The sequence below is a fragment of the Schistosoma haematobium genome, chromosome 6 (assembly GCF_000699445.3).
Source record: "Schistosoma haematobium chromosome 6, whole genome shotgun sequence".
Lineage (NCBI taxonomy): Eukaryota > Metazoa > Platyhelminthes > Trematoda > Strigeidida > Schistosomatidae > Schistosoma > Schistosoma haematobium.
The window spans coordinates 3725714-3752534 of record NC_067201.1 but is presented as its reverse complement, the minus strand read 5'-3'; the positions used below and the strand labels follow the sequence as shown (position 1 = coordinate 3752534).

General features: G+C 35.0%; 2 protein-coding genes across 2 annotated transcripts in view; one reads left to right on the top strand and one right to left on the bottom strand.

Annotated features, from left to right (window-relative positions):
- Nucleotides 1-2416: 2416 nt before the first annotated feature.
- MS3_00000566 (uncharacterized protein) lies at nucleotides 2417-10747 on the top strand. The gene has a single exon (XM_051208282.1). The coding sequence runs from the start codon at nucleotides 2618-2620 to the stop codon at nucleotides 2993-2995; it is 378 nt and encodes a 125-aa protein (XP_051065296.1). The 5' UTR covers nucleotides 2417-2617; the 3' UTR covers nucleotides 2996-10747.
- An 11234-nt stretch (nucleotides 10748-21981) lies between these two features.
- Nucleotides 21982-26821, bottom strand: part of MS3_00008343 (uncharacterized protein) — a gene marked incomplete at both ends in the record, with an annotated part of 36897 nt that continues 32057 nt past the window's right edge. Inside the window, one exon of the mRNA XM_035732358.2 lies at nucleotides 21982-25826. Within this exon, the coding sequence (XP_035587566.1) occupies nucleotides 21982-25826 (3845 nt within the window). The remainder of the gene's footprint in view (nucleotides 25827-26821) is intronic.

Here is a 26821-nt window from a genome sequence, read left to right as displayed (position 1 = left end):
TCCTCGAGTCACTTAAATAAATAGTAACAATATGACTAAATTTAAGGTAAGCTCCCAATATTTTAGTTAGGAGTTGTGTATGGCATAATTCAGTAGTAATTAAAATGAAATGGAGATCATTATTTGTACCGAATGATCATTTCGTTATGCCACAAACTGATTAGATTTGAAAGCATGTGACACTGTACTCCAATCGAATGATCTGAAGAAATCATGTTTCACCGTAAGAATTGAAGGTTACATTTTGGATATTTTTTTATTTATACAGTCGTTGGCACGTTGATAATGGGCTTCAAAACGGCATAAAATAATAATCAAACCCCCTCTAGTTTTGTAATGTTAGTCAATAATGAGTATTACCTTCAGATAAATGAACCTTATTACACAATAAGTAACATTATGATCTTCCGTATTTGTTCGTCGTTTAGTGATCAACTGAGAAAGTAGGATTTCTTTTAAAAACTTAACTAATTGACAATATCTAGTAAATATGATCTCAGTTTTAATTATAGACTGATACTAAGTATGCAGAAATTCATTATATGTTTGTTTAATGTTATTTACATCATAGAAATCCTTGTTATTCACTAACTATGAGATTGCTAGAGATTGTTACCTATTTTGTGAGAATATAATTTATGGACGACCTTTGAGCAACGCTAGAATGACCTTGGAATGTTCACCTACTTACTAAGGTTAAATGAAGGTTACACATTAGTGTGAAGAAGTTATGGTTATGACTTAGATTTAATGTTTGCATCACTATAATGTTATTCAACCAAATGAGTGAATGAATTTCACGCCAAAATCCAACATCTGCTATCTTAAATCTAATTGGTTCATCCATAAATTATAGTCTTGCCAAGTTTTTTTTCAAAAGACTCTAAATGAACTTCAAAAGGTACAAATTTTCAAATAAATTTCTGATAATACTTCAGTAGTTGAAGTTAGATATTAACACATCATTGGATGCTAGCTCAGTGATCTAGAGGTTAAATGTTCACGCGCGAGACCGATAGGTCTTGAGTTCGAACTTCGCGAAGCGGGATCGTCAAGCGCATTATTGAGGAGTCCCACAATAGGACGAGACGGCCGTCCAGTACTTCCAGGTTTTCTATTGTGGTCTAGCCATAATTGACTCATGATCTCAGCTATTGAAAGTACTTAATTCATTTGACTGATAATGTTTTGAAAAAAAGTTTGAATTTAAGCTTAAAGTGTAATAACTTTGAGACTTTACACTATAAACTTCAAGAAGCATTGCACAGCTATTCCATCCTTGAATTAAGGTTTCTCAGATGAATACATTCATGATTGCATGAATGAAAACGTAAACTACTGTAATCGTAATGAACATATAGGATAAATAATAGACGAATATTTACTATCAGACGGGGTTTTAGAAATTTCACTGATTGAAATCATAAGTCAATTGAAGCTAGACCACCATGGAAAACCCGGAAGCACTGGACGGCCGTTTCGTCCTAGTATGGGATTCCTCAGCAGTGCGCATCCACGATCCCGCACCCCGCGAGATTCGAACCCAGAGACTACCAGTCTCGCGATAGGCGCTTAACTAACTAGACCACTGAGCAGGCATCCAATGGTGTTAATGTCTAACTTCAACCAATCCACGAAGTTGCACCGTCCAGTGCTTTCAGGTTTTCCATGATGGTCTAGTTTCGATTGACTCATGATTTCAATCAGTGAATATATACTACTCAAAGCTTTAAAATTTAAACAATATGACTATTTTATAACCTTTTTTAAAAAATCATTAATCATCATTGCGTAATATTATTAACTAACGACATCATAGACTATTGAATTAAATTAATCTTTATTCTTAGTAACTTATGATAATGATTTATTACATTAACGAGAAAAACACAAGTTTTGTTGCACATTGATTAGAACAGAAATGGTAAATTAATAAATAAATAAATTATTTACACAAAAATCAAATCATCTTTCTAAAAAAAAGAGGAAAAAAAAGAGAAAAAAATGTGAATAACAACATTTCACCGATGATTATTGTGATCATCAGCATTTCTGTTCTCCTTTCCTCTCTCCCATCTTCCTCCTCTCCCTCCGTCCCTCACTTACCCATCATTTATTCCTGAAGGTTAATTAGATAAGGTTGAAGTAATATGTTTTTTTCTCTCCATACTTGATAAATTGAAATCAAAAGAAATTTAGGGAATAAAAAAAGGGAGAAAAACTCCGAAGAGGGGAAATATTATTTATCGTCATCATCATCATCATCATCATCAATATTATTATTATGGGAAAGTCTAATACAATTCTAATTATACTTAATGAAAAAAAAGAAAAGAAATTCAGTAAAGATGGTACCCTAATTACAAGTAGTCTAACTAAATAAATTTATACTGACTTTTATATTCATTATTGAAGAGGCGTTAAAAAAAAGAAGTTATACTGGTCATTTTTTATTTATTGTACAGATTAATCAAAATATGTTAGTGACTAATTGATTAATCATTACAGTTTTCATTGATTAATTATTGATTAATTGAATCAAAAAGAAAACTGAAGAATATATGGAACTCAAAAATAATTGTCAACCAACAATAAGGTCAGAATTTTCAATATCAATATGAAGACTGTACTATTGTATGGGGTAGAAACTTGGACAACAACAAAAGTCATTATCCAGAAGATATACATGTTTATCAACAGTTGTCTACGTAAAATACTTCGGTTTCGTTGGTCAGACAATATCAAGCAACAATCTACTGTGGGACACAACGAACCAGATTCCAGTGGAGGGGAAAATCAGCAAGCATTGTTGGAAGTGGATAAGACACACATTGAGAAAAGTACCCAACTGGGTCACAAGGCAAGCCCTCACATGAAATTCTCAAGGTCAACGGAGGAGAGGAAGACCAAAGGACATATTATGCCGAGAAACGGAGACAGACATGAGAAGAATGAACAAGAATTGGATAGAACTAGAAAGGAAAGTCCAGAATAGAGTGTGTTGAAGAATGATGATCTAGATTTGTTGGGGATGATAGATCCCCAAAACTCATATTTTTTAATTTTATCTTATCGATTAAATGTTTGAATGGCAGTCAACTGATGAACCTATCGATTAAATGTGCAAATAAGTTAATTGATGAACTATCGATTAAATGTTAAATAGCGGTGAATTGATGAACTCATTGATTATTGTTTAAAAATTTTCCATGACAATATCGATTGTAAATATTTGTATAAATACACTTGATTTGTGTGCTTGACCTGACTTGATATCTGCTGTTTGCCTGTAGAATACACTTTCTACGCCTTACCCAGACTTCTTGATCGAGTTAACTGAGTCGGGGACAACGAACCAGAAAAGCTATCGAGTCTCTGAATCATTGATCCTTCGTTCCATTCGAGTAAGACGAATCAGTAGTAGCATTCAAGCATAACAAACCTAACAAGATTGTTTTATTTCGTTCAATAATTTTTCTATTATCATACTTATAAGAATAAAAACTCTAAACAGATATGCTAATATCTTGATAAATGAACGGAAATTAGAAGTAGGTATCATTACCAAGGTTTGATTTGATAATTTCAAAAAAATTGAGCATTGGGTAGATTGTTATAAATAAATAATATATTTATAGAAGTATTCGTTTTCTATAGGTTGACGAGTGGTAACTAAGTGAACGACACAAAAGATATTGCCTATAATCGCGAACCTTATGAAAACATATAGTTTATGAGATATCAATTCACTTAGACTAATTGTCATGTTACAGTCTGGTCGATAAGATGAAAATACTATCAGGGCTTAGGCAAACATGATACTGATTACTACTTAGTAATCAGTTATGATAAAAATATCATAGAAGCTAAGTTTATATTTTATGGATTCTGTTTCTAGTTGACGATTAGAACTTCCATCATATTGATTTAGTATTCTTAACTGTTAAAGTTTCACTGAGTTGTTACTCAGCTACTTAACTTAAATCAATATAAACTGATTACCAATGTGACTAAATTATCGAACTAAGTTTCTGTATTGTAATCTTGAAAGATATTTTTTATTAGTTCTTAGCCTTAGTTACAATTTACGGCTATTTTATAGACTATTCAGTACCTGGTTAATTCTATATTCGATAGCTACTGATTACTGACAGGAAATTTATATTATCCAGTAGAACTTATTAAACAATGTTAGTACACCGATCAACAGTGGTGGTGTGTACTACTGATGTCGAAAGATATAAGTAGTATGTATCACCACAGAAAGCGGAATGTTTGGCTACAGAAGGTTGAGAAAATCGAAAAGAAGAGAATGAGAACAAAGAGTGATTGGTATGAAAACGAAGGAACAACAAAGTGTGAGACAATGGATAGATATTTTGCTAATGAAGTATTTACTGTATGGTTCTCAGATTTTACTAAAAGATTTTGTAATTTAATAATCAAATACATTAGGTTGTTCCCACTGATGTTCTTGTTCACTTCGGCGGTAATAATTATGATTATCAATTCTTCATCAGAGATTACGATTCTAATTATTCAAAAAATATTTTCAAATGTTTTTAACAGTCAATATCTTTCATCAATATCCTACCCCCAAGATTTTCTATCAACTTAGTTGCTACGACTACATTTTCTATTTATCCCATCCATGATATTTGTATTCGACTAAATTTATCTTACATTTTCCCTAAAGGATAGATTTAAAAAGAAATTTGTCATGAACTACAGAGTTTCTGTTTAAGTTATCCAGTATTTGAAGTCGAAATAACCTGTAACCTCTATTATAACAGCGCATGAAAGCATACATTTGGCGTTCATAATGATTTAATCAAAACAAATCCAAAACAGATAGGTTAGTTGCAATATTTACGCATTTTGAAAATAGATATTTCCCATTTTCCAACAACGAGAAGGGTACTACGTTTAAATTATTTTGTGATGGTGAAGAAGCTTTGTAGGTCAAGTGAATGATTTAGATGGAGTTTTGTTCTCTGAGCTGGATGGTTTGGTCGTGGAGCGTTCATCGTTATTCTGAACGACATCATCAGCAAAAACTTCAGATAAGACTCCAAAACTACAGAACCCACATATACCAACATGTCATGGATGACCACCATAGAAAACTAGAGAGGATACACATATCAGAAAATTTGGCAATCCTGACAACAGCGATCGAGATATCAGGCATACGGCACAAAGAAAGAAGAAACACCATCAAGAAAAAAACTAATCAAGATTTCAAAATTACACACGGAACAAGACACAAACTGCCTGGTCAAAGTGTCAAAGCAACCTCTGACAAACATAGAACACCTGCTCCGGAAAGGATTAAACTACAATACAAGTGACGCCTCAATACTGGAATTCTTTGCCGCACTAGCCTTCACTCGAAACTGATGGAATAAATGAAGAAACTCAACAGGGAATAAGACAAACCACAGTACTGCAAACGCAACACAAGAACAAAAATTCTATAAGAAATTCAGAATTAGAGAAGACATTTTCATAGTTCCAGAGGACAAAGCATGCACCACAGTGATTATGGACAAGGAAGAATACACCAGGAAAGTTGAGGAATAATCCAAGAACTCACAAAATCAATTGCGCACAAACTTTATTCAAGAAGGAACAATACCTGAAGCCGTATCGGTAGTTAGTGCTAGCCAGAAAGAGGTTGTGGTCTGCGCACAGTTGAAGTAGACAGTCCCCGTTATCTGACCTGAGACCAACAAATCCCTATCTGCCACCTACACAACTTTCTTTCTTGCTCAGACGCCTGACCTGAACATTCAAGTGTCTGGCCAGTATTACAATATCTGTCGAATGCACTTTCTGTGGAAATACTTTCAACTGGTCATAAAACACCCTTTATTACATCTGGGCTGCAATTTTTTGGAGCATGTGCGGAGATGACGAGAAGATATTGTGTCTGACACCGGTTTCTTCTCATTTTGATGAACTTTCTAATCTAACAGCACATAAACGACTGTTAATAACATTGCAATCGGTCAGTGCTGTCTCAGCTCAAGTGTTTAGTGCGACACGAACGTTAGCAAAACCATACTAATATGCTACAGGGTTCACGGATAGACGTACTTGAAATAAGCCTTCCGAAGCGACAAATGAAAAGCTAATTTGTAGTTCTTCACTGGAGTCTTGAGTACGGATCTTTTCCTAATTTCCTCTTCAATTGGATGCTGGTTTGTCCTCTCACAGTAGGATGTTGCTGATGATATCCGTCCAATGATTATCTTACGTAGACAACTATTTATAAATACTTATACCTTCTTGATGATGGTTGAGGTAGTTCTTCAAATGTCTGCTCCATACAGTAAAACTAACTATCTTGACGTTCGTATTGAAGATCCTCACTTTGATGTTGTTTGGCACTTGGTTTGAGTTCCATATGTTGTTCAATTGTAGGAATGCGGCCCTTACTTTGCTAATCCTTGTCTTTATATCGAGCTGACAATGTTTAGTCGTAGTTAGCTAAGCATATCAAAATTTGAAATTTGGTCATTGTTATGACCTTGGATGTCTTGCTTTGCTACCACGCGACCTATCGACCAATCCGGATACGACTTATACGGATCTTTACACTAGGCCAACCAATGACGTTCAACCGGTGCGGACAGTCTAGCGTCCTTACTGGTCCTATGTCCTCCGAGCCCTTCCACTTGAGTCCAGAACAAGATACCAGCTTCCGAATCAGAGCAGATCGTTTATTTCAAACATACTCGGTTTATATATCAACCAGACAGACCGCAACGTACCATAAAATAGGAAATAATATTTGTACACAAATAAGCCCAAAAAGTGGCTGTGCACGAGGGGGACAGTGAATAATAGACTGAGCATAGATTAAGAACCGTAAATCGTATAATAATAAATTATAGGTCAAAATAAAGCTTATAATAAGAGGAATATAAATATACGTAATGTAATTGTTGAATAATTATACAATAAGAATATTTATAGAATATTAGTCCATTAATAGTCCTCGGGAGTTACCTGTAATTTAATCTCCACTCGGATATAACAGTCATTTGATCCATATTAGTATAAGTTGTATATTTGTGAAGATGTATAGGTTTATTTCACTGTCATAAATTCAACTGATAGAAATTGATAGTAAGAGAGTTCAAGTAGAGGTCAAAGGTTTTTCATTAATTGCTTTCAACTGTTTAAACTTGAATTTACTTAGACATTTCTTTTAATCTGCTACATTAGTTCTGGCTAGAATTAATTAGTAACCAATGTCAAGTTTACAACTTATTAAATTTGTAGTGAACGAGAATACAAGTGTGGACAATCGAATTTATTTGAATACAAAATTACAGAACATCTTAGTAAAATCTGAGAACCATACAGTAAATACTTCATTTCCAAATGTCAATCAATCCTCTCAGACTTCACTGTCCCTTCATTTCTACAGTAGTCATTCTCTGTTCTCGTTTTCTTTTCTTTGATCTTCTTAACCTTCTGCTAACATGTATTTGACTTTCGACTGATGATACATACTACTTATATCTGTCGACATCAGTAGCACACACGACAAATTCACTTCTTTAATTCACTAGCAATATCTCTGAAAATATCACTAGATGGATGGGGTTTGGAAATAGTTTAAAAATACTCTGCCAACTTCTTTTTATCATCTAACAATAAAATAAAAACTAGACTATGCATTGAATTTATTTATTTCTGTAAAAACATAAACATTGATACAAGGAGGCACCAAATATACATATGCCACATAAATCATTCGATTTGTGTGAGGTTCGGGTGCGCAGACTGAAGCTGATGGTTTTCTTAGAGGAGTCACTCCCCTAACCTTTGACCTAATAGTCCGATCCACAAGGCAGTAAAGCAACATAAGGAGGTTCAGTTACATGGTAGCTGGTGATCAACAGTACGTTCATTTGCCATCTGTTTCCTTAGGATACTGGAGCGCCATGTATATCATTGGTTTGGAATCAGGGTTTTCCAACTCCCCCAAGTTGATCCTTCATATCCACCAACCCAGTTAAAGCGTCGAACATTCGCTTTTCGTCCTCACAATTTCATAAACAACACCCCAGCAGCAAAACGTCAGTGAGTAGGACTTTCCTGGCAATGGTTGCATGCACGTGGCCATGTGAGAGCATCTGTACAGAAATATCTGACACTTCTCACTCTCGGCCGTACCAGGGCGTTAAATGGTTTGAGAATATGCATTGAATATTTAAATTTTATTCATTGTTCAATTTATTTCGAATAATTAATTAAGTTTAATATCTCATTATTTATAAAGAGAATGTGTTTTGAATGAGTAAAAATTACATATCTACATAGACATCTTTAAATCTATATCAAAATTAACAATCTATTTAACATATATAAAACGTGGAAACGATCCAGCATTCATATAAAAGAAGAAGAAGAAGAAAACGACGACGATTAGATCAGATAAAGTGACATTATCATAAATCAGAACAAGATGAAGTCTATCTATTCAAATCTATCTATTCATATTTATTTCAATTTTGTTTATGTATGTTTGTATATATATAAGTAGTCTGTTACAGGAACATTTGAAACTTCAGTTACCATTTATAGATCTGAATAAATTTAAATTGGACATATTATGTTAATGTTTTATTTAAACAAACACAATTCAATCATTTATCTCTATGATCAAAATTTAAAGATATGGGGATATGAATTTTTTTATTTTGTGTATAATTAATTACAAATAAGTGTGTTATACAATATGACCATTATCTCTTTGTCTCTATGTATTTGTGATTACATTAGAATATGTGGGCACACACACACATACATATATATATGCAAACAAACATACACGCACATACACACACACACGTAGACATCATCTTTTATCTCTGATGTGTGTCCAAAAAAAAAAGATTTTTGGGAAAAGCCCCTTTTTGTTACGAATATTGAAAATTGAATTATTTAGCTAAAGGCAAACTATCAATTGTCTGCTTTTTGATGTTTCAATATTCAATTAGACATTTTTTTTTGAATATAAAAAAAGAACCTGTTTATTTGTATTGAATGTGTCTGACAATATTTTGACAATTAGAGTAGATGATAGAAAAGTTTTGTTTTCTTGAGATGAAAAATAATCCATAAACGACAATAATAGTTTTGTACTTTTAAGTCAGAATTTCATATAGAACTGATATCCAGCAAGATTACGTACAAGATAAATATGTCATCATTGTTAGAATGGGAGGTTTGTGGAGATTGTAGTAACTTAGTAGTGGAATTCATGAGTGGACTTAAGCTAGACTACCACAGAAAACCTAGAAGTAAAGGATTACCGTTTTGTTCTAGTATGAGACTTCTCAAAAGTGTGTATCCACGATCCCGCACATGAGACTCGAACCCAGGGCTTTCGGTCTCACGATACAGTCTCCACAAACCCTCATGCTGATAATAATCATCAAGTGCTCACTAGTGACTGCCTTCAAGATGTATTTCCTATAGTTCTAGTGAGAAGCCGTGACAGTTGTGAGGCAATTACTCACTGAAGACAATGGTGGACGACCGCGCAATATGATAGGTGTGATGAAGTTAGACACTAACATTATTAGATGCCGGATTAGTGATTTAGGGGTTAAGCGTTCGTGCGCGAGACCGGTAGGTCCCGGGTTCGAGTTTCGTATGTGCAGTCGTGGGTACGCACTGTTAAGAAGTTCCATATTAGGATGAGACGGCCGTCCCGTGCTTCCAGGTTTTCAATCATGGTCTAGCTTAAATCGACTCATGAATTCAACTATAAAATATGTTATGATTAGAAATTAAAATTGTCTCTAAGGATTAAGTATTCCGTCAAACTAAATGATGAAGACTTTCATTATGAATATCTAGTAAAAATCAATGCAGAGCCTGTCATAGATGTACATCGATCCATTCTGCTACATTTCACATCAACTCACTGAGCGAGAAAAATAATAAGATGAGAAGCAAAGGAAATGAATAGAACCTAAATATAAGAAATGCAGAGAGAGCGAGAGTAAATGGGGATATTCCACTGCGATCGACATCGCCTTGTCATTCAATATCTTTGATTATCGATTAGTCGTGTTCAGTGAGATTAAACAACGTAGTATGAACCAAAAGACATGAACTGCACCAGAATTTAATGAAATTACGAATCGATGTATATTCATTATCATTAAATCATTCAGCATGTCTTCTGATGAGCATATAAAATGACCTACATTCCATTGCAAATGCTAAACAACAAAGAATCTCTTAGTAACAAGATATTCCTTATGAGATCAAGTTTAACTCTGAGAGAAATCATTATTTTGTTGAACACTAACCGAACTGCACCGTCGTTACTATAGTTACATTAATGACAGACGCAATTAACATATATGCATTAAAGTAGTATTAGAAATACTTGGAGCTGTACTCAATGAGATTTTAGTTTGAAAATATAAATGAAGTCCTGAAGGCTAAGTAAAACGATAGTGTCTAATATTTTTCATACTTATTACTAAACAGAAATGATAGAGAATATTCATAGCTCAGAATGAAGATGGTGAAGGCGTTGTAATCTCTGAACTGAATGTACAATCTCAAATTACAATTTATAAGAAATAAATCAATATCCATTAGGTTGAAATGTTATTACAGTAAATTATTCAATGTAACCATTGTTCATTGAACTTCAATACATTTTTATGAATGACAAATAGTCAGTTTACATATCTTAATTAATTCCAGGTTTTCCATGGTGGTCTAACTTCAATTGACTCATGAATTCAACAATTAAATTACTAGTTTAAGGGTTGTGGAGATTGTTAAGTTTTTTTGATTGAGATCATGAACCGATTGATGTTAGACCACCATTGAAAACCTAATAGCACTGGACGGCCGTTTCGTCCTATTGCGGGACTCCTCGGCAGTGCGTATCCACGATCCCACCTGCGGGATCCGAGCCAAGGGCCTTCAGTCTCGCGCGTGAACGCTTAACCTACTGCACCACTGAGCCGGCATCCAACGGTGTTAATGTCTAACATCAACTAATCCATGTCCAGTGCTTCCAGGTTTTCAATGGCGGTCTAACATCAATCGGTTTATGATCTCAATCAAAAAAATTAAACTACTATAATATCCATTGATTAATAAATTGTATTGATATATAATCGATAAATTTGTAGTACTTCAATTGATTACACTAAGTACACATCAAGAAGTTACACATTAGAAAACACTAGCGTTTTTACTATAGTTAGTAGGACAAGAAAAAAAAACAGAGGATAGAAGTAGTTTCGTTCATAGTAAACAAGTCACAACCTATAGTGAATTTAATTGTTGATGGATTAGAAGAACACCATAACAGTGTTTAGCATATTTTTTTATCTGTCTTCTGCAGAAACAAGGAGAAATTATCACAGAATTCATATAAATGAGAAAAAAGAGAAATCAGAAAAAAAAGAATGGTTCCAAAACTTTACTAACAACCATAAGTGACAACTAACCACTTTTTGAAAGACTTTTCATTCATGTTCCCTAGATATTAACGAGTTGAATCCAGATAAACAAGGAATCAATAACAATACTGGATAAGTTATGGTGAGAATTCTTCACTGTGATAAAATGGTAATGAGTATAACGGTTAAACTATTATAAACAACTCCACCAGTTGCTCTTCTAGGGCTACCGGCGGTTCCAAGCCCAGATAAAGAAGGAAAGTTAGGCATGGGGTCAACAACCCTATCTCATAGAAAATAACCTTACTAAAAAACACAAACCAGAATAAACAAAATAAACTATCAAAACCCTGCCCTCCGAGTTGAAGAATCTTCTATCAGAACAATTATGACGTCTCATAGTGAAAGCCGATATTTTTCGGAAGTCACGAGATCGATGACCCTTCTAACAACTAGAGCAACAATTAATATAGGTACATAGAATGTTCGAACAACGTGAGAAAGCGGGAGGACCAGTCAAATAGCTGCGGAAATGAGGAGATACAACTTGGTGGTTCTCCGAATAAGTGAAACTCATTGGATCCAGGCTGGAGAGAAAAAACTAGGTTGGGGAGAAATGCTGTTGTGCTCTAGTAACGAAGAAAATGCTCCGCACACTCAGGGATCTGTTCTGATGCTATCCAAAGAAGCACATAAAGCACTTATAAAATGGGAATCTCATGAGTCCAGGATAATCAAAAGCATACTTTAAAAACAAAGGAGGGAATTACAGCGCATGTTATTCAATGTTTTGTACTCACCAATAATAGCAATGACGACGATAAGGATCAGTTTTACGAGAGGCTGCAATCAACGTTGGCGAAGTGCTCAGGTAAAGACCTGACCATCCTGATGGGAGATCTAAACGCCAAAGTCGGAATGAACAACACCCGCTATGAAGATTGTAGTGTCGGTTACTATGCTAAACCTACACAACTTATTCTAGCTTCTGGATAGGCCAATTTATTCATTCTTCCTGAGTCATATTTTGACCTTCTTAATTATTCGCTTATCAACCTTGACTGCTTTTATATGAGCGTATGTGGGTTCATTCCTTAACCTATTCATCACATATCTGTCATTTCGCTTCGTTCCTCTGATTGACTGTCCAGATCAATGAGTTTACAAAATATACGTATTCAAATATCCATTTTCGTATTTGACTTATATAATTCTGTTATACACTAACGCGATTTAAATCGATGATTTTATACGAGGATTAGCGAAATGTATATTGCAATAAAACTCATCCATACAATCCAACTAAATTCAGATTAAGGGCCACTAAAATATATCGTGTGACGACATGGACCGGAAGAGAGAAACGAAACTGGGGAAAGATTTGCAAATTTGTGCTTGTTCAACAAAATGGTTATAGGCAGCACAATATTCCAACACAAACGCCTACACTAATTTACTTGGGTCTCACCGGACCACACTACAGAGAACCAGATAGATCATATTTGCATCAATAAAAAATTCCGAAGGACAATGGAAGATGTGAGAACCAGGAGAGGAGCTGACATAGCTTCAGATCACCACCTAGTTGCGGCCAATTTAAAACTGAAGCTAAAGAAAAACTGGACAACTGGACAAACAGCACTACAAAGGTTCAATACAGCCTTCCTTCCAGATACTAACAAAATCAACGAATTTAAGATAGCTCTCAACAACAGGTTCCAAGCCTTACAGGATCTACTGAACGAAAAAGAAACTACTATGGAGGACAACTGGAAAGGTATCAAAGAAGCATTAACTTCAACGTGTCAAGAGGTTCTGGGTCTAAAGAAGCATCATCATAAGGAATGGAAACATTGGACAGGATCAAAGAAAGGAAGAACAAGAAGACAGCAATTAACAACAGCTGAACAAGAACAGAAAAAGTCAAGGCACAAGTTGAACACACAGAAGCAAACAAACAAGTGAAGAAAAGTATTAGAGTCGACAAGAAGAAATACCTGGAAGAACTAGCAACGACGGCGGAAAAGGCTGCAAGAGAAGGAAATATGAAACAACTTTACGATACAACGAAGAAACTAGCAGGGAAATACAGTAAACCAGAGAGACCGGTCAAAGACAAAGAAGGCAAGTCAATCATTGAAATTCAAGGACAGAGGAACAGATGGTTGGAACACTTCGAGGAACTCCAGAATAAACCGGCTACAATGGATCCACTGTACATCGAAACAGCACACAGATCTTCCTATAGATGTCACTCCATCAACAAACGAAGAAGTCAGGATGGCCATCAAACAAATCAAGAGTGGGATAGCAGCAAGACCTGACAATGTACCAGCTGAAGCACTGAAGTCAGACATCGAAGTAACAACAAACATGCTTCACTTTCTATTCAAAAGGATTTGGGAGGAGGAACATGTGCCGATGGGTTGGAAAGAAGGTCACCTCATCAAGACAACAAAGAAAGGATATCTGAGCAAATGTGAAAACTACAGAGGCATCCCATTCTCAGTACCAAGAAAGATTTTCAATAGTGTCGCTGAATCGGATGTAAGACTCACTATACGCCGAACTTCGACATCAACGGGCCAGATTCCTTAAGGGTCGGTCGTGCACAAACCAGATCGAGACGCCACTGATCTCATTGAAAAATCAATTGAGTGGAACTTTCCACGATACATCAACTTCCTTGATTATGAGAAAGCGTTTGACAGTGTGGATAGGAGAATATTATGAAAAATTCTTCGACACTATGGCGTAACTGAGAAAATCATCAACACCACCGAACGGGATTCATACGACGAACTACAGTGCAAAGTGGTGCATGGAGGACATCTGACAGACGCATTTCAAGTGAGTGTCGGAGTCAAACATGGCTGCTTACTCTCTCCCTTAATATTTCTTCTGGTGGTTGACTGAATTATGAGGACATCCACATCTGAGAGAGAGCACGGGATACAATGAACAGCTTGCATGCAACTAGACAATTTGCAATTCGTAGATGACCTAGTTCTTCTATCCTATGCACACCAACAAATGCAGGTTGAAACGGACAGTGTAGCAGCAGCCTCTGCGTCAGCAGGCCTCAACACATACAAGGGAAAAAGCAAGATCCTCAAACACAACATGGAGAAAACCAACACAATCACACTTCATGGGGAAATTATGAAACAGGTGGAAACTTCCAAGCACCTGGTCAGCAGCATTATCGATGAACAAGGAGGGTCGGATGAGGAATGGGAAAGTAAAGACAGCATTCCTACAGTTGAACAACATATGGAACTCAAAGCAACTGTCAACCAACATCAAAGTCACAATCTTCAATACGAATGTCAAAACAGTTCTACTGTACGGAGAACTAAGAGATTAAAATCACTTCATATCTTTCTTTCTACGAACTAATTCTTTCTTCTTGTACTATATCTCTATATGCAATCTTTCTCTTATATTTTACCACCTTTGACCTAACCACTGCTATGAATCCGGTGTTCGTCTCGTTGTGCTGATGCGGTATGGCAACCTGGACCGATGCATATATGGGCCTGGTCCTACGTTGTAGCTGACTGACTGACTGTACGGAGCTCAAACTTGCAGAACTACTAATACCATCATCAAGAACGTACAAGTACCTATAGACAATTTTATATGCAAGATACTAAATTTCCGTTGGTCGGATACAATGGGCAACAGCCTACTGTGAGAGAGGAGGAACCAACTTCAACTGAAGAAAAAATCGAGAAAGGACGTTGGAGGTGAGTAAGATATACATTGAGAAAATCATCAGACTGCATCATGAGGCATCAGCTAACTTTAAATTGTGAAGGGAAACAGAAAAAAGGGAGAACAAGGAACACATTGCGTTGGGAATTGGTATTAGACATCAAGAGAATGAGGAGCAACTGGGAAGGAGTTTCCAGGAGAGTTGGATGGAGAATGCTGGTGGGCGGCCAATCCTCCTCCATGAGGGGTAACAGCCATAAGTAAGTATTATTATAACAAATTATAATTTGTTAATGGATAATTTTTATTTTATAAATTAATCATTAATTTCACTTATCAATATATTCAAATAGGTCAGAACATCAAAACGATCAGTTTGTGATTTGCTTTCTTTAACAAGGATTTTTTTGAGATAAAAGCACTAGCTAAGATTATAAACGAATACCACTGAGCAGCTGTTAATTGACGTAAAACAATGTACAATACAGTATTGTGGATTGTTTTACGTCAATTAACAGCTACACCGTTTGAAGAATTAGATGCAAACACTGGGAATTTCAGATTTTTTATATACTATCTAAAACGATGCAGAAAATTTGTAGTACCACTCGTAACATACCTTATATCCAACGTTATTTATTATATTGTTCTACTGTGGTGTGTGCTACCTATGTCGAAATAAGTAGTATATAACGCTAGTCAGGAATAGAATGTCTGGCAACAGAAAGCAATTGGTATGGCAATGCAGGAACAATGAAGTCTGAAACAATTAATGAACATTTTGCAATGAAGTATTTGAGTGTGCTTTTTCTATGTAATTTTGTGCTAAATAAAATCGGTTGTCCTCACTTGTGTTCTCCTTCACTACACCACTATCCATCATTTACTAGCATAATTTCGAAACAATTATTACAGTTTGCAAACTACTATACGTAATAATTGAGTTGTTATTCTACTCTTGAAATTTAATAAATGTTAAATTTAACATGGTTTATCTGTCAATAGAAACGAATGTTGATTTTATGCAGTTATTGATGTTTGTTATTGTATTTATCAACAAAACCAGTGCATGATACTTGAATGTAATAAATAAGATAGAGAAGAACTAAAACATTATAGAATATAGTAGATAATAATAATAATCTATCAATAGTTTGAAAAAATACACAGAGAATGACTGTGGAATTCTTGTCCAGGGATTTTTTAAAATTTAATCATAAATTTCATGCTACTCACATTATAATAAGTAGCACATGTATTCAACAAAATGTTTCAAGTTGTTTTAGTTTCCGAATGATATGAGCTTCCTTGAAATGACACCACATCAAACGAAAAACTATTTAATTGAGTTGTACAAGTATTACATTTATTTGACATGAAACAATTAGGAGGATAGATTGCAATAATAATAAAATATAGGACAATTATTTACTTAGTATCAAAGCAGAAATATAAGGTTCTTTGTATCGGTTTTGACAGAAGAAAAAAAAGGGAAATTCAGTGTTACTTATAAATTTAGATGAGAATAGAAAAAAACTAAATATATAAAGGTAGTTGAGGCAGGGATGCTACACAGAAGGACAAAAACGGGTGAGATTATGATCTATAGACGACATTTGACAGATGCCAAGGTGATCATGAAGATGTCCATCTATTTATTAGGGTTAAATGAGCGATTTATATTAATGTGAGCAAATAGGTTTATGAGTTACTGTTGGTGTTACGATTAGTTATTGGAACTAGAGTTTTCCTCAAGAACTGGTATTAGCTATAATGCCATTTGTCCATATGGATTAATGAATATCACGCCGGAATCCAAGACCTACTATATGGGGCCTGAATGGTTCGTTCATAAATTATTGGCCGGCCCCAAAACTCACTGAACTACTCTCGCTACATGAAAATTCGTCTGCAGTCTGTCTTCCGTAAAAGTGGCTACGCCAACAACTTAATCAAAAGGTGCGTAGCCAATCAACATACTGTCGAAAAATCAACTTCGGAAACCAAGAAAACTGTTGTATCACAATATGAGAGAAATATCACAGAAACCATTCAGCATTAATTTCGTTCACAAACAAACGTAGTTATATTCTATGCGGACCAGAATCCACAACATTGAAAGGAAAGCAAATTCAACGTCGTTTACAAAATACTTTGCACCAACTGTAATGTCCTAGTAAAGATTAAGTTATGGGTAACTTCTGAGAACTATTAATGGACTGATATTATTTATGTATATATATTCTTATTGTATAACTGTCCAGCAACTAGACTAAGTATATCTATATTCCTCTCATTATAAGGTTCATTTTGACCTACAGATTATTATTATACGATTTACTGTTCTTAAGTTATGTTCAGTTTATTGACTAGTCTCACATGTTCACAGCCACATTTTGGCTTGATTATGTATAAATGTTATTTCCTATTTTATGATGTGATGCAGTCTGTTTGTCTGGTACATAAACCGAGTATGTTTGGAATAAATGATTAGCATAGTGGAAGTTGTTGTTAGCGTTCTGGACTCAAATGGATGGGCTAGGCAAACAAAGGACTAATAACGATGCTAGGCTGTTCACACTGGTCGGACGTCATTCCTTTAGTACAGTACTAAGATTCAATAAGTCGTATCTCGATTGGTGAATAAACCACGTGTTAAAAAGCCGGGCTTAAAGCCTTAACACCAACAGTGGGAAACATTATATTAGAAGAAGTGTGCACCATTTCACCTACTCATGAATAAACATAGATCAGTAAAGAAGCAACAACATATACTATCAATGATACCAATGCATGAAGATAACCATCAAGTCAAATCTGATTAGAAAATAAAAATCTAGATTCTCGTAAGCTACAAGAATATCAGAGAATTAGTGGAAGCAGCAATTCGGCGGCCTGCTTGATCATCTGGGCTACCTGTTCCTGCCATCTAGATATTTCAACAAGTTATCTATTTTTGTTTGTTTTAATATATCATTATGTTTATTAATCGCACAACCTATTCTGCTGCGTTTCTGAAAAGTGTACAACCTTTCATTGTCAAAGTTACAAAAAACTCAATAAGAGACAATGTGGTTGCTGGCAATATACAACGGAAAGAATGCACATTATTCAGATGTTCATTTAGTGAACTGCTAACATCTAACTGGCTATCACTCAATATTTATCGCCAGGACCGACGAAGAAGAAAGAAACGGAAACTTGTTGAAATACTTTACGCTGAGAATTCTATATTGTACCAAAAATATAATATTGAATAAAGCTGATAATAATAATAATAATACACATAGAGATGTCAATCAATCAGAAGACCGGAGGTCAACTAACAAGGACAATATACACTAGTCGAAGAGTACATGAAGATAATGAAATCTAAGAAGACAGTCAGTCACAAACAAGGCTACAGGAACGAACCGATAAACACGTCTAAAATATTTAGTAAGCTTACCTCTACAAAAGTCCATGATGAGAATCACAAAGAAACCTTAGCTAGACCATCAGTGAAAAATTGGAAGGACTGTAGGGTCGTTTTGTCCTAACATGATACTCCTTAACAGTGCGCATCTATGACTCTTCACAAGAGTTCTAGTAAGAGACCGTTATCAGTGGAGCTAATCCGAGTCGGGTGTGAGGCAATTACCCACCGAAGACAAGTGAAGATGGTCGAACAATATTGTGGATTGATTGAAATTAGACATTAGCGCCATTGGTTGTCGGCTCAATTACCTTGAGGTTGAGCGCTCATGCGCAAGATCGAGAGTCCTGGGTTCGACTCCCGTGCGCCTGGAGTCCCATACTAGGTTGAAACGACCATCCAGTGCTCCCAGGTTTTCAATGGTGGTCTTAGGACGATCTAGTCTAACAGAATAAAATTATGTAGAAACAAGCATTATTACTTGACATCTTTCCCAGTTTCTTCCTCCAATTGCCCTGGTACGGCCGAGAGTGAGGAGTCAGCTCTCCCTCTCAAGAAACTCTCACATGGACATGCATATACAACGTCAAGGAAGTCCTACTCAATGTTTGCGGAATTGAGAGGATGTCCGGTGCTTTATTTGGGTTGGTGGACATGGAGGATCCACATAAGGGAGTTGTGAAACCCTGACTCAAAACCAATGGTGCACATGAGCTTCAGTATCCTGAAGGAACAAATGGAGCATGAACCTATTGTTGATCACTGGCTAACATGGGACTGCATCACCTTACATCGCTCCACTGACTTGTGGATTAGACCTTTAGGTCAAAAGCTTGAGGAGTATCCCCCTAAGAAAACCTCTTGTTTCGGTTCGGGCGTCCAGACAGTATCACTGCCCTCACACAAATCAATGAAAACTACTACTGGCCTCAGTGTTATTGTGTTTCGCATATGTACTTGGTACCGTCTTGTACCAATGTTTGAGTTCAAATAGTAAAATCTGCCCCACTCCCAATATCCCATTACTAGTAGATATGACTGGATTGTTATTACTTTTAATAATTACCACACTAAGAGAAAAGCTTCAGGATGCCTACCGATATAAGCGGTCAGTCAGTCAGTAACATCGTAGAACTTCGTACGTACGTACATCAGTTCGAGTTGCCATACCAAATTAGCACAGAGATGCAGTTGTCGATTCAAATACCGTAGTGGTAGAGGTAGTAAGAGTATAAGCAGTAATCAAAAACACTAGGGTTTGAAGATGTTATTCAAGGAGTATAATTCAGTCAAATAAATTTGGAAAGAGAAAAAAAGGGACAAGGAGAATTCAGAAGATTGGAATTTGGGAGAACACAAAGAGTGGATTCACCTGCGCCATTGCAAACGACTTTCAGCCATGTCATTCAAGGTTTTCAACCATCGGCTTCTATCATCTCGTGGTCCCCAACCAGGTAGTCTACACCTACCAACGTGACTCAATACACTTGTCAGTGACTTCATGGATTTGTGCCATGTTTTGGTCTGGCCGCCCGTAGATTTCTTCCAACCTTCTCCTATATCATTGAACATAGCACGTCGGGGCATTCGGTGGTTGGACATAAGTAAGACATGTCCCTGCCATCTCAACGGATGAAGTTCTACTACTTCCTCAATTGATTTGCCATCCTTACCTAGTACCCGTTTCCTAACAACTGCGTTACTTACTCGGTGTTCCCAGGATATAAGCGGAGCTGGGTTTGGACCTGAGACTTAATGACCAAATGTCGGAACCCCTAACTACTAGGCCACCATTCGACACTGACGTTCACACTTAAGAATTAGACAATTGGTAAATGTACAGATTGAGGAGACTCAGTATAACTCGATCGGAAGTTGTAATATAATTAAAAATTTGACTAGGCATAAAATATAGTTTAAAATTAACACCAGCTGTCGACAATAATTTAATAACCAGATCAAAGAACACAAGTACCATCAAATACCAATTATATAAAATCTAATGAATGGTAAAGTAACCAATAGAATTCATACTTCTATTTGTTCTATAACTACTAAAATGCTTTCTCATTCCACCATAGCTAATGTATTAGCACCATCCATAAACAACATGCAATTACAAACCAAAAGAGACTCATCTACAATCAAACAAAAATATAATAATTTCAATGATTAAGATCATGAGTCAGTTGAAGCTAGACCACCATGGAAAACCTGGAAGCACTGAACGGCCGTTTCGTCCTATTGTGGGACTCCTCAGCAGTGCGCATCCACGACCTCGCTCCCTGCGACAATCGAACCCAGGACCCATCTGATAAACATATAATAGTTTCACAATATACTATCTTCTTTTAACAAGTATATTAAACTAGTATAAGTTAATAAATTCATCTTTCAACTAATACGACATCAACTGTTTGAAATCCACATTAACTAATTCCATTTAAACAACCTAATAGTAAAAGTAATAAAAACACAATAGGATTGAATGAAAATTGAAAATATATAAACATGTACTATGTTGAATTTTCATAAATAAATAAACTATGATAGAAACCTAACAGAACAATAACTAAAATAACTTAATTCTATACAAAATTAACGAAGGATTAATAATAATTTCTAGGATAATGAACATTTTGTGCAATGAATTCATTCAATCATATAAGCATCAAACAACTTGACAACAATAAATTTATCTATTGAATAATAAATCAATCAACTTAAACAAAAGAAGTAGGTAAAACACAAGGATAAATTGTAATGACTATATTTTTCTCTTTTTTTTTGTTTCTTTTTTTGTTTATTTATTTTCGTTTATTTACATGTAGAAAACAAACAAACAACAAAATTCCCTGAAATAAATAAAGATGATTTCATCATTTCACATTATCCCCTTTTTTTATCAGTATGGTTATCTCATATACAATGAATCATTGATATTGGCTTTGTACATTAAAAAAAAGAAGATACACTTCAGTATTTAAGAAAAATTAAATAAATAAATAACAATAAATTATTATAATCTTGGAAAAACAAAAACAAAATTTGGTTCCTTTTTCTTACTACAAAAAAAGAGACAATAATTCTTGTACACACACATACATACATACAAAATATATGTGCAAAAATTTCTCTGTTTTTCCTTCTTTTTTTTCTTTAGAGAATAAGCTACTCAATGTATGTAATGTATGAGACAATAAACACATGATGAGAAAGAGGGAATGGGAAGAAAATGCAAATAAAATGAAAAAGCATATTTTTGTTTAACAATCTCGAATAAAGTGTGGAGGGGGGTGGGGTGGGGTGGGGGAGAGAGAGAGAGAGAGAAAATTGGAACAAAAAAGATACATGTAAGAAAACAGAAAATTACCATTATCTATCCAATAATTATCAAGTAGGCATTGGATGATAAGGAATTTGAGTGAAATGTCCCGTTCTATTAACTAAATCAGTTGGAGTCCAACCAACTAATGATGGTGATTGCATAACAACAGGTGAATCTAGTAGAGATAAATTATTTTGGCCATCAGAACAATGATAATAATAATTATTATTATTGTTAGCATTATACAATGCATCTTTCGGATGATATGTATCGACTATTGTTGAGAAAGGTAAAGTTGTATCTGGTGGTAGAATGTCATGTTGTGACAGTCTACCTATACTATTATTAATATCACTATTTCGATTATTTCTACAATTACTACTAAGTATACCAGGATAGGGAATATGAGTAGAGGTAACAGTGATATCATCAACAATACTATTAATTGCAGTAGTAGTAGTATTAACCATGATAAACTGATTTGAACTTATATTTGACGAAATATTCGACAGGAAATCAGAGGAGGTATTTTGAAATGTTGGTTGTTGTTCAATTCCAGAACAGTAGGAACCTGATAATTGTGTAAGAGATGAAGTATTGTCAACAATATTACATGATTGTACATTTCTTTCGGTACATGGAAGAATGGACGGTTGATTTAAATTACAATTACCTGAATAATTAAAATAATCTGGCTTTACTAGAAGTGAATTATTAATTTGTGAAGCTGTACAACCGGTTGATGTTGATAGTTGAAGATTTGATGAAAGAACATCTCTTGTACTTGTTACAACAAGAGGAAATGAAAAATTCCCTGAATAGACAGGATAAACTGGAGTGGATGACAGTTGATTTATATGAAGGGTTCTGTCTGTCTTAATTGTAGTTGATAGTGATTGACAGGAACTATTATTACCCATCTCCGGTATGAACTGATTGACTCCGGAAGGTAAAAGTGACTGAGAATTTGAATGATGCGAAAAAGGAAACGAAGATGGAATGCATTGGTAATTCTGTGCAACCGACAAATGTGGAAGTTGAGGCTCTAGATTACATGAATTCGGTAGATTGGACATGGAGCAGGGTTTAGGATCCATTCCACACAACTGACTGGGATTTTGAAAATTGGAACAGGTGTCGAAAGGTTGCTGTGTACTCATATTTACACCATACGAAGACATCGGTGTTAAGTAACAGTACGATGTTGTTGGAAGACGGAGTGATTCACAGGTTCTCATTGCATTAGATGCTCTACATAGATAAGAATCTGATAAATTATTATTTTGTGATGTGTGTACTATCTGTCCAGGAGTTAAAGAGTGACATGTTATTGATGGGAAACCTGTCGAACCAAACAAATCCGATGGATTATACTGATCGCACGTTATGTTATACGTAGATTGATTAATTGGTACAACTTGATATGATGCATGTCTTGCATATGACGATTTTAGTGGATTACCCTCTGGCCATGGAATAGATAAAGAAACTGGAGAGATGGAAGAGCATGACCTTGACTGTCTACAAGTAGTTTTCAAGCTCTTTTTAGTATTACCATCTCGTTTTGTTTTAGAACGACTTGTTGTTATTCTTGATGATGGTGTTGGGATACTACTACTATTAAGTTGTGGACATGTTCTCATTGGTATCGAATCATAAATATTTGATTGTTGTTGATAAGAGAAATCAGATTCATAGGGGAAACTTCCTAAACCTGTTGACTGGTGAATGACAGGAAAATGAGATGACGATGATGACAGTACACTACCAATGCCTCTACTAATATTATTGACACAACAGTTATCTGACTGAGATGGTACACCTACTGTTGTACAAGTTGTCACTGGAAACACTTCCATATTAATTAATGGTAAACTAGAAAGTTGTCCAGAATAATTGGTACTTAATAAATTCATATCACATGATTTACTGAGATTATTAGTAAAATTAATATCATTAATAGTAGTAGTGGTAGTAATAGTAGTAGAAGTGACAATAACAGAATCTGATTGGTCTAAAATATTCGATAAAACAGAACTAGAATAAGAATGTGTTGATCCACAAACCAATTGATCTGTATCAGGCGAAACAAAATTTGATGATTCTGACAAAATGTCATCTGTATCGCATAATAACGTTTTATCGTCGTGGTTCGACAAGGGTGTATGAAAGAATTCCTTGGTAATTATCGTATTTTTATTATCGATATAATCATGTCGATTATTGTTTTCGAATTGTAGATGATGGTGGATATGTGTTAATTCAGTAGAATCGAAATCTGGTTCATGATCAGATACTACAACAGGAATGTGTTCTTTTTCAGGACATGTATACTCTGACAAATATTGATTTTTTGGAGGAGAAAAATGTTGACCAATGGTGGGATTATTTCGAGTTACATCTATATGTACAGTGGTAGTAATAATAGGATTGGGAATATCTGGAATGACAGAAGAAACAATACTATCAGATATCAGTGATAAACTCATTGTAGATAATGGAATTGTTGATGTCAATGACAAGGAATTAACTGTTGATGGGTTATTGTTTGAATATGTTACATATGTCGGAGATACAACTGACAAATTAACATTTGAATCAGTAACAAAATCAATTTCTTCTTCTGGAAACGAAATATTTTGTATATTTAACGGTTTAGATGATGTCTGAGTAGAGTTTAAGTAGGATCGTGTATCAGTATCAGTGTTACATGAAGTAACCGTTACTGTTGTTGACATAGCACTGCAAATGTCTAAAGGATTCGGTGCACAATTACACAAGTTGATAGGATTATTTGATGAAATGATTGAAGACTGGAATACGTTACTTTCATTAGTCGGACAACAAGAAGAAGATGAAGGCGATAACAACTTAGAGGGATGATTTGAATCAACAGGTTTAGTATCTTGTTTATCAACAACATAAGACGATATTTCATCTACAACTGGTGAATGACTACACAAAGAAAGAGTAGGTGACTGAGTAACACATGAAAGACTTTCGTAATGTTGACTGGAAACTGTTATCATTGGTTGATTAGATATATTGATATTTTCAGAAAATAACGGTAAATTCAACAAATCAGCGGATACTTTCACTAAATAATCATCAGATTGTTCTTCCAATAATGATCGATGACTGACTGGTGAACCTAACTCTGGCTGAGTAATAATAGTTGTAGTATCATTATCATCTTCAAGTGTTATTCTTACTTCAGACAGTAATGAGTTTGTACAAAATTTCAAATTCGGATGACTATGACATCGACGACAATTTCCCATGGGATAATAACACACCATGTCCATCATCATTATTATCTTGCTCGGTTCTGAAGTATGACGACTACGTAAAGCACTATTATTACTATTATGATGAGAATAAATATCCATTTGATGATTATGTTTGAAATTATATGTTAAGGTTCTATCATTTAATAAATTATTTCGTTTTTTCTCTGTAAAATTGTTACCGTTGAAGAAATCTTGTGAATCTTCAAGAAATGGTGGACTTAAACTATCGGATAAACACATTGCAACAGTTTGTTCACTACTACTATCTTGAGAAATCATAGAAGAGAGTGAATTATTATCAAATGATGATAATGATTTGGATGGATTATTTACAAGATCATCACCATTATAGGATGCAATTAATGTCAATCCATCGGTATCTGTTGTATAATTCATTAATTGACCGTTAACATAGCTATCTTCTACACAATCGATACTTTTCATATTTATATTATTATTATTATGCAATTGTTGTTCACCGGTCATTGGAAGAGTTAACACAGTTGAATGATCACTTGCATAATTGTCCGATAAATCAATATGAGTAGATGAAATGGTAGAGGATGAGTAAGGCGATACAGGTGGATGAGTTAGGTTTTCAGTGGCATTAATTGAACATTCTGAAATACAGTAGAAAAAAGATCATATCACAGAGCAATTGATTATGGACCTTAGCATACTAACGTAGGATAGAAAAAGACTAACGCTCACTTCTTTCTCCAGGCTCTATGTTCATTATGACTGGTTATTGAGTAAAAAATAATTTCACGTTTTAAAGTTCATAATGACTGCACTTTATTGCTTAGGCTATAGTGTAATCAGTTGTTATGTCTTTTGATACTAGATCGCTATAGTGTGCTATATTGCTCAGTCAAGATTCCAATCCTTAATTAGTTTATCTACATCACCAGTAGGGTCGCTGACCTTCAATTTTACGAATTTACACACTGACTAATGAGCAACAACAGCCAAGTCCTCAACGCTTATTGATCCTCAAGTTCCTTCTAGCCCAGCAGCCAATCAGACGACGAAGAAAGGAAGGACATTAGTTCTCTATTATACTCAATGTAACTATAAATCAAAACGTATGCAAATGTATATTTAAAAACCCTGACAACGCAGCACATCAAATAAGAAATCACACTTTAAGCACAATCATAACCTAAGTAGTAGAGAGCAGAGCAAGCAGTACATAATTAATTAACAGTGAATAGGTTCGCCGGAAGCTTTCAATAAGTGGAAAATAGAAATGCAACAATAAAGTTATCTACTAATTACAAAATAGAGATGTAAGTAAAAATAATAATCCGGAAAATAGTTCAGAATATTCCAAGTTTCCTAATATTCGTCCCGACAATACCAACAGTCTAAGAGAATTAATTTGACAAGGTCATTCATTTGATGACTGGAGACAAACACTAGAAATCTATGGATGTAAGTTTCCACAACCATTGGCCACTCGTCGAATGGAATCTGTATCATTTACTATTGAGCCATGTAGCCCAACATGGGTAATATAGATGGCAATTTTTCGTGAATCATTAGTTCCGAGAAGATTATAGATATACCGCGCTACAAGTTTCGAGCAACACAAAACCTAGATTGAGATATTTCT

Coding starts and splice junctions, on each gene's coding strand:
- MS3_00000566 (XM_051208282.1), top strand. CDS start 2,618: ATGAAGACTGTACTATTGTATGGGGTAGAAACTTGGACAACAACAAAA.